The 10390-nt window shown below is 32.2% G+C and overlaps 1 protein-coding gene across 3 annotated transcripts in view; it reads right to left on the bottom strand.

The window, feature by feature from the left end:
- Window positions 1-421: 421 nt before the first annotated feature.
- LOC108909679 (probable helicase senataxin) overlaps window positions 422-10390 on the bottom strand; it is a 74031-nt gene continuing 64062 nt past the window's right edge. For 2 of the 3 annotated variants that reach the window (XM_018714079.2, XM_018714081.1), the window contains 4 exons: window positions 9566-9710; window positions 2257-2660; window positions 609-798; window positions 422-554 (listed from right to left, as the gene is read on the bottom strand). In XM_018714079.2, the coding sequence (XP_018569595.1) occupies window positions 441-554; window positions 609-798; window positions 2257-2660; window positions 9566-9710 (853 nt within the window). In that variant the 3' untranslated portion in view covers window positions 422-440. The remainder of the gene's footprint in view (window positions 555-608; window positions 799-2256; window positions 2661-9565; window positions 9711-10390) is intronic. The other variant, XM_018714080.1, reaches the window with a different exon arrangement.

Genomic DNA, 10390 nt, shown 5'->3' with positions numbered 1-10390 from the left:
CACGCCACGTGCAAGATGCTGTGGCCTTGTTAATATAAGTAATAATCTTTCTATCAGTCTTACTATAATTAAAAATGTATTCTTATTTCAGTTCAAATATCACAGATAAGTTAATAGGTAAAGATTCTGGTAATTCACCAAGTCAGTATTTCATGCGCCCCCATTTCTTAAACAAATTACTCAATTTCAATAATGATTTTTTGGATAATGACTGCAATAGTTGAAATGTAAAAATTTAATAGAATTCAATATACTCTCGCCGGATTGAACCATAAAAATATGATAAAAATCTGACGAAAAACATCTAACATCCAACAAAAAAAAATTGTATAAATACAACTAAATTATTACAAATGAAAAAATATTAATTAAGAAAAAACATATATTTAACATTGTGAAAACAACAACAAAGCAACAGAAATTAAAAACTAAACTTAAAATTATAATTTAAATATAAATTTGGAAAAGTCAATATTTTTACAAAACTCTTTAATATCAATACACAATCTTCTTTTTTTTGCATCTTCACGTAAATCGTACAGTGGCTGACAATGCTAAAAAATATTTATATAAATAAAGAATGTCTATAGAAAATTTTCAATTCTTACCTTAAACAATGAATAATTTCCAATGATGTATAATGCTTGACGAGCCCGCGTCAGTGCTACATTTAATCTTTGTTCATTTTGTAAAAAATTGTTGGGAGCATATCTGACACAAGATATGATTATAACATCATTTTCCATTCCTTGGAAACTATCAACAGTATTGACAGTAACTGTAACATTTTCATTAAATCTAAAAAATATTTAAATTTTTATACAGGATGTCACCTAACGAATGTTACATACTTCAAGGGTATAATCTAGAATTTCCAAAAATATGGAATATTAATAAATATTGTCTGTAATATTTTCATACCCGAGCATAATTTCGACTTTTGATAGGTATATATTCTTTGTGTTGTCTACCTATTTCTGATAGTTGCATGTATAAATTTAAACGTAAAAAAAAGTTACAGAAGAATATTCACAAAGGGTTGTAGTAAAATCAACGCCCTGTATGATTTAACCTAATAGGAACATAATCACTTCATGAAGAGAAACTAAGCAACAGCAAATTTTACTCAAATCGGTTATCTGGGTTCTGACTTAAGGAGAAAACAAGAAATAAAAAAGAAACTAATACCCTGTAACTTTTTGCGACATTTTTCGTTTAAGCAAGTTTGGTTAAATCGACACCATTTGGGTTCTAGATTATACCCTAGAAGTATGTAACATTCGTTATACTCGTATATACCCTGTGTAAATATTGAGTATTATAAATCCAAGGTTTTCCATTTTTTTTTCGGAGTAATACCGACTAATCTGTTGATAAAAAAAAAGAATAAATATTTTCGAATATGGCAGAAACGAGAAAGATCTGAGTGACTGACATCTGAGTAGGCCAGACAATTAATTCATAAACTGCATTTGTGGATATCGAGGAAGTAAGGTGAAGTTTCATTTAAATTCGCAATTCCTGACCTTTATAGAGGAAAGATCGATAAACTGAATACGATATAGTTGGTGATGCAGAGATTTGATATGACTATCAGAACTATACGGATAATGTTGAAAAGTAATATGGATAGTAATCAATAATGATATATGAAATACACAAAAATAAATAGTCTGTTGATGGCTTCCAGTGATGAAAAACATTCAAATTCACGGTTAGATGTACCGTTTCCAAACGCGGAAAAACTGACGCCCTTCGCTTCGTCACCATTGACCCGCACTATCTCCCTTCACATGCACTGTAAGTTGCCTACAATTCATGTATTTGTAATTCATTATTACAGTGGCGGTGTACACAAGTATTAAAGTGCATTTTAAAAAACTAATTATAACTAGTCTATTTATTTGAATAAAAAAAATATTTTCAGATTCGTATTCAGGGGAACACGTACTATTACCCCTAAAAAAAACTGGCCTCCACTTAAATTTACACCCTGTATTTTATATTATAAATTCATGAAAATGGGTATTAAAAACAGACGGAATTAAAACAAATAACAAAATAATAAAATGCAAGTTAAAAAAACACAAGTTAAAGAAAAATGAAATAAAAAAAATAAAGAAATAAAAGAAATAAAATGAAGTGAAACCAAAGTATTAACTTCAACTTAGAGAAAATTATGAAAGTATTAAGGGCTATCAAAATTTTTAATTTTTTGAGCATACATATTCAAAAAATATAAAAATAGGTACTTACTTGACTCCGGCTATCTGTCCCAAAAGAAATTCTTTTTGAGCTCTATATGGAGTGATGATGCCAATAGTGTATTTACAATTAGCTTTAATGAATTTCTTTAATGTTCCTAATAGGCTATAAATTAGTCCGACTTCCTGAGAATTCCTGTATGGCGATTCATCCTCATTTTCGGTATTGAGAATGTTAAACAACAAATAGGGTTTTAATTCCGGTATAACCCTATTAATGTGTATGGGAAATGATTTCAATTTTCCATTATAAAATGTCTTATTTGGGTATTCACATATTTCACTCTTCATTCGATATTGTTCACATAACATCCTTATCGGACTGTTAACATCATTCGCGAAATTTTCGTCTATTCTAGCAAACAAAGATCTTCCATATCCTAGTTGTTGAGCTTCCTTAAAACAATTGTTTCATTTGAAATTTTTAACGAAACTATAATACATACAATAATTACAAAATATTAGCAAATTATTATTTATTAAATTATTATTAAATTAATTATATCCTTTTGCATATTCTATCAATATAAGAATGTACTATGACACGATGGCTTTTGTTTGAAGGGAGTAGAATTAAGTTGTTCCTATTAATCTAATGTTTTCTAATTTTTAAAAGTTTTATTCAAATATCAAATTCATAATGCTCATAATATACAGGGTGTTTCTGAAATAAGTGTGTTTCTTGAAAAGGGTGATGGAGGGTACGAAAATGAGGACTTTTATTAAACAACTGATGGTCTAAATCTAAAACATTACGTTTTAAATTGAAAAAAAAACAAATTTCAAAAGAAGGTTTAAACAAATTTAAAGCCGACTCTACTGCTGCAGCCAGCTGTACCTCTGACAAGTCTGACATTGAAGTTCGCCGCGCGTCGCAGTGCGAAAGCGCTGGATGGCGGTTTTGACGAAAGCGCTGGATGGCGATTTTGACGATTTAAATTTTGTGTTCGAAAATGCTGAAATTAATTCAAATTTCGTTTAAAAGTAACACAAAAATTAAACGAATAAACAAATTGCCTACCAATAGACGATATGCTCTACAAAAATTGGTCGAACTTGCTTCCGAACAACGGTCAAAATTAGTTCGTATACGTGCAAATGCTCCTGGCATTTGTCGAATTTCATTAGCTGCAGCAAAAATAAGCTACATCGACAAAAGGCGTCCGAACTTCGTGCTGACCAACAATCATTGTGATTTCGTCCTATCCAACTTTCCGGAAAATTGATATGTAAAATTTCACAAACTGCACGAGATACATAGGGAGAGGAACATGAAGAACATATGGGCACGAATTTGTAAACAACAAATCCGGTAAGGCGTTTGTTAAAAACTCTCAATAAGCAGCACCATTTAAACGTGCAGGTAACATTATCGAGTAATATGTCACCAAAAACACCACACCACATATGCATTGAAAACCGTTGCTGGAACCGAGATAGCCCGAGAGAAAGATCAAGTCCGCGTGAGCGGACTTGCCTACCTTTCTAGTTGTTATTTAATGCCCGAACCCTTTGTACGTGATAGTGATGTAATAATTGTTCCCGTAGTACACGCCACAAGCTATTGTTAGATACACGCACTTCATGGCCAACGAGGTTTATGATGTTTTCTTCCTATCGAAAACATGTTTTGGCCTTTCCCATCCTCTCCCTTCATATCAGGTGGAAACTCCGGGTATCGCGTAACCTTTTGCACTGTTCTACTGTTAGATTGTCGTCAGCTACGGTAACGAACCGCATACAAACAACAAATCTCAATGAAACTATACCGACATTCTCCGTACATTAACACCATATCTGCTAGTTCTTGATTAGAAATCATTTTATATGCCGGCTAAGTAATACTGTAACACACAACTAAAGAACACAAAACATACTGACCCACCATAAGATTTGCTTGATTGTGGAAGTCACGTGGAACGCCAGTCAATTAGAGAAGCACTTCACGCATGTAGCGCGTCAGAAGCATTCTTATCGTGCACGTGCACAAGATGCGCACGGTCGGCTTACATCTATGGTAAATTTTCTTAATTAATTTTCTCAAAAACAGAAGCATTTAGACCATCAGTTGCTGAATAAAAGTTTAATAATAAATAATATCAATTTTTTAAAGGCGTTTCGAGGGCAGGCACTGGATAACTACAATATGGAGGGTGTTAACTAAATTCTAAATGGCACTTATAGAGATAAAAAACTACGCCCCTTTAGTTAAGACGTTTTGTTACTTAAATGATCAAATTTATATTTTTAACTCATTTTGTGCGTCTTATATTTCCCATTTAAGCGTATGGTGTTATCACTCCCTGTTGGCACTGGTAAAAGTATTTGAAAGAGACAGTACACTGAAAGTCGAATTTATATTCTTTGTTTCTCATCTTGAGACATTTGCCTGTATTTACTTAAATGACTCAATTTCTGTGGTACTTTTCAATCCGTCATAATGGGTCTGCCATTTTGGATTTAAGAATTTCCGAATTAATACCTTATATTCGTGATTGGCGACTTTAAAAACCACCGAGTAACAAGTTTCAGCAATAATCTTCTCAAATTTTGAATGCTTTTCAGATTTATACATCCTCCATATTGGATCCGCCATCTTTTATTCCGGATTTTCGGATTCGTAATCAGCGACACCAAAAACCCACGGTAACAAAATTGAGGCAAAAATATTGAATAGAAAAATGTGTGACTTAAAGGGGAAAGTGGGACAGTGGTCTGTAGGCAGTTTCCAACCCTGTGAGTGATAAGTTATATTATATTTTTTTGGTACGTTGTCTTTCAACTTACATTTATATATTCGGTAGACAAAAATCCAAGGTTTTGCACTAACATTTGTCATTTGAACTTACGCGCGGAATTAACCCCCTTGTAGGGGTAGGTGTGGATATAATTTGAATATATTTCTTTCCAATGCTCAAAATATTATTTTGAAATGTTTTCTCAAAGTATTTACAAATTCTTGCTTTTCATTATAAACCTTTACCTGATCCTCACCATTTAACTATATTTTAGGGTAAGTATACTTTAGCATTTTACTAAAAAAAGTACCCCGTAAATCGATTTTTGGGATGCGGATTCGGAATCAGCATAAACAAAATCCACAAACTCTATGTACTCATTCATGTCTCTGGTACAGAACCTTTTTTTATGGGGCTGCGTAATCATAAATCAGGTTATATCGTATTAACATGCTATTCGGTTATCATTTTTAAAAATATGTTCAAAATAATAATGCAACTTTTGGTGAACCATTTTCTTAAGAACTAATATGGAGATAAGCTTACAATAACAATATACAGGGTGTTCCTTAATGATATGCGAATATTTAAGAGTGTGATTCTACATGGAAAATTAATGATAGTCTGATAATAAACTATGGTTCAAAAATGTTTCGTTGCAAAAATACAGGGTGTTAAAATTTTAGGAAAAAGAAGGAAATTAATTAATATCTTTGAAATGGCTTGAAATATTTCAGTAATATTTAGTACGTAGTGATAGTTAATAAAGACGCATGTTTTTCAATATAAACATAATTTTTAGCTCTAACAGTGGCGTGCGTACGAGCACTGACTTTGATAGTTTTAAAGAAGAAAATGGTACGCCATTGATTTTTTCCCAAATAACATTATTTTTGAAATCCCAATTCGAAAGATAAGAGCTCTCTTGAATTTTTGTCCTGCTATGCGCCGTTTTTGAGTAAAAAAACAGAATTATTAATAATTTAATAGCAAAAATTAAACATTACAGGTTGGCACCTGCTTGTAATGAACAACAACAATTAGCAACATACAACATTAAAATAACATTACAGCTAATATCAAGCTATTATTACAAAAATTGTTGAAAATGGCCTCCTTCACTTAATATGCATGTTTCCGCCCTCCTTCTCATGGAATTGCGCACTCGCTGAAATATTCCCGGAGTATTTTTTATTCTATCACATACTGCATTATTCTTTCTCTTAATTCCTCTACAGTATTATTGGGACTTGTGTACCTACACTAGCGCCTTAAGGTAGCCCCATAAATAATCTAAACTATTGAAGTCGGGGGACTTAATAGCCATTCTTGAGGCCCACCGCGGCTAATAAAACGATTTGGACAAACAGATTGTAATTGCGAATCATTACACTGAAATGTGCTGGTGCACCATCTTGCATGTGGCACATTTGGTTTTTTATTGCTATCGGAACATCCTCAAGCAGCAAAGGCAATTGTTTTTTAAGGAAATTGCGGGAAGAATTTCCGTCAAGTCGTCCCGGCAAGAAGTGTGGTCCAATAAAGTGGTCACCAACGATTCCTGCCCATACGTTGACCTAAAATTAGTGTTGGAAAAGGGTTTCCGTTATGGCATGTAGATTTGCATCCGCCGACAAATGATTGTTGTGAAAATTTTGAATGGCATTTCTTGTAAAATTAGCTTCGTCCGTGAACAGTATGTGTGATTCAAATTGCGGATTTTGCGCAACATTATGAAGATACCACTGATAAAAGGTCACACGCTTTATAAAATCTCTAGGAAGTAATGCCTGTACTCTTAAAATGTGATACGGATATAAAAAAAATCATTAAAATTCTCCAAACAATTTGGTGGCAAATATTCAAATATCTAGTGATCTTGGTATGACGCATTTCATGATGCACCACTCCCTCAATTTCAGGAGTTCTTACATTTCAAGGTCTACCTTCAGATGTTTTCGGAAACTACCAGTTTCAACAAGACGACGATGAATATTAGAAAAGGTTGAACTATCTGGCAACGCACGATTGGGATATCTCTGATGATAAATATAATATGTCTAACTTGCTCTGCATTACCGTCGGTGAGACCATACACGTAATGCATTTGTAAACTAGGCGGTATCTGTTTTGGTTTGGGTGAATCGTATATCCACGGAGATTTTTGGCTTTTTGGCTTTCAAATATCACTAGAAATGAAAATTTTTCTATGCGCATAAAAAAAACGTGGCAGCAGAATAAGTTAAAAAAATTAGAAAAGTGTCATATTTTTCGTCCTATTTAATTATGTATCTTTTCAAGAGTTGATTTTAGGCAAAAATGGAAGAGGAAAATAATGTTTGTAATTAAATTTTTTACAAAATATGACTAGTTACAAATCGAATGAATCATGATTATTATTGTAAAAATCGAAAAAATCGCCGAAAATGGGGTTAAAAAACATTACTTTTTAGGGAATTTTTTTGGGGTCTTTAAATGTTAGGTATGTAGAATCATCACACCAAATTCCATCGAAATCGGATCGATAGATTTTGCATAATAATTTTGCAATCCAAATTTTGAAAGTCTAAGTTTGCAATACTTTTCTTCATTGGCAACTTACTTTAAAACATGTTCAAAGTTATTTGTGGTAGTGGTGTGGAAAGCAGAGAGCGCGACCGCTTCGGCCTGCTCGAAATTGAATCGGCGGCGGCGAATTCAAAACCGCGCCGCGCTTAAAAATTTTTAATATCTCAGCTTCTAGAAATCCGATTTTGATGATTCTTTTTCTAAAATCCATGTCGCGAGCGTTAAAAAGAACAATTAGCGTATTTTCAAATGCCTATCGTTAATAATTATTGGTCTTTCAACAGTCTGATAATTATTTATCTTTAAACTTCCTTTAATTATAAACTCTATTTTTTTATTGTATCAAAGGTAAGTAAGTAAACTTATCAAAGATCAAAAACAAAATTATTTAAATATTCTAAAATTGTTTCAATAACAATAATTTTCAAAATATGTCGAAAATTAGTAATATAATGAGTTAATTTCTCATTTGCTTATATTTTAAACAATAAACAATATTTGATTTGACTGAATATTTACAAAGTTATTCTAATTGTTTATAAGTACAAAAAATTCGACCAATGTTTAAACAAGCGCCAGAGCTCTTCTAATTGACGGATTCGAATTTTTCAAAAAGCGATTGAAAGCTTGAGCTCTTCTATATGTGATTAAATTTTTCAAGTATCTAAGGGCCTTGATTTTTGTTGTGCAAAATTTTGAAAATTTGTAATTTTTTTTCAAAATCTGGATTGCAAAATCTATAGAACCGATTTCGATGAAATTTGGTGTGACGATTCTACATAACATGAAGTTTTCTTGGGCCAAGTATGAAGGTCCTATACCCAATTTAAAGACCCCAAAAAAAATTCCCTAAAAAGTAATGTTTCTAACCCGATTTTTGGCGATTTTTTCGATTTTTACAGTAATATCATGATTCATTCGATTTGTAATTAGTCATATTTTATAAAAAATTTAATTACAAACATTTTTTTCCTCATCTATTTTCGCCTAAAATCAACTCTTGAAAAATTAAATAGGAAGATGAATATGACATTCTTTGAATTTTTTTTAACATATTGTGCCGCCAAAAGTTAAGTCCACATTTTTTTTATGCACATAGAAAAATTTTCATTTCTAGTGACATTTGAAAGCCAAAAAGTCAAAAATCTCAGTGAATATACGATTCACCCAAATATGGACATTTTGAAACAGATACTGTCTGGACTATTGCACCATTTCAACATTTGAATAATTCACTATTATTAACAAGATTGTAAAAATAAGATATTCACAGCGAACAGATTTCAACGACAGATATTTACTTCAAAATGTCACAAATGCCAGTGACACATTCCAGGCCAACTAGGTTTTTTGTAAAATTGTATTCTTCAATAATTACATTAATTAATTACGGACAATACAACGGATTTTATTTTTTTACTCAAAAATGGCACATCGCAGGAGAAAAACTCAAGAGAGCTCTTATCTTTCGAATTGCACGAGGATTGGCGTACTCAAAAACATGCGTCTTTATTAACTAACACTACGTACTAAATATCAGTGAAATATCTCAATTAATTTCTTTCTTTTTCCTAAAATTTTAACACCCCTATTTTCACAATGGAACAATTTTGGACCATAGTTTATAAAGCAAACTATCAATAATTTTCCATGTAGAATCACACCCCTAAATATTTGCATATTATTAAGGAACACCCTATATAAACGACCCTGCACAAGGCAGATAATTTTCTTTTACATTTTGACGTTTGCTATAAACTTCAGGAAAAAACCGACATGTTCATTTGTGAATTTTTTTAGGCGAGTTTATCTACCAAAACAGAAATCTTACTTTATTTCTGTACTATATGATCATTTTAATTTTACAATTTGACGGCATTTAATTTGTTTAAAAAGAAGCTCTTGAGTAGCAATAAAAGCTGCAGTGGTTCTCAATAAATATGATCGTAAACCTCAAAATGATAATAAAAAACTACACTAATAAATGTTACTTACTTTATTACATACAACTGCAGGTAACTGTTGGGGATCTCCAACAAGTACAATTTTTTCAATTCCCAACTGAATGGGTAGCAACGACTCAGGTTCAGTGCATTGAGTTGCTTCATCGACAATACAGCAAGTGAATTTTAGTCTATCCCTGCAATATTCATTTTTTAAATTCTATTAGTTTGTAGGCACAGGGCATCCCATCAGAAATTGCCACTATCGATATCTCGTCATTTTCTTTTACGTACAAAAGACACTGGAGTATGTAAGTACATGGTAATGTTAAAATGCCAAGTTTCTGAAACTGTGCTCTGCAGTCTTTTTGGACAGTTTTTCTGGTATACCAAAACCGCTGTATCTTTTCCATTGCGTCACAAGCAATATTCGTATGAACTAAGACGAAAAATCCTATTCAAATTAGCCACTGTTTGCATATAAATGAAATGTCATTTTGACAATTCCAAAATCTGGATATCTCGCAAATTTTGATACTGGTGTTACTGGATACGAAAATATGCAAAAAAATGGACATTTCAACGCTCAGAAAATATATCCAACTGTTAGGTACCGAGATGCGATCAAAACAACTGCTAAAATTTTAATCTGACTGTCAACTCTGTTTTAAATGCTCTAGTCAAACTATAGTCTAAAACTAATACCCAACAAACGTCCTCCATTTTCTTTCACTCTAATACACATAAAATATTGGAACGATTGTCTTTGATAGACTGAGACTATGAAGACATTTATGCCATCATTGCATCTCTTTTTGGCGTATAACAAGTAATTAATTCACGCCCGCAACGACTGTCTTTGATATTAGGACACACT

The sequence above is a fragment of the Anoplophora glabripennis genome, unplaced genomic scaffold (genome assembly GCF_000390285.2).
Source record: "Anoplophora glabripennis isolate ALB-LARVAE unplaced genomic scaffold, Agla_2.0 scaffold451, whole genome shotgun sequence".
Classification (NCBI taxonomy): domain Eukaryota; kingdom Metazoa; phylum Arthropoda; class Insecta; order Coleoptera; family Cerambycidae; genus Anoplophora; species Anoplophora glabripennis.
This window is presented reverse-complemented; position numbering and strand designations above follow the sequence as displayed.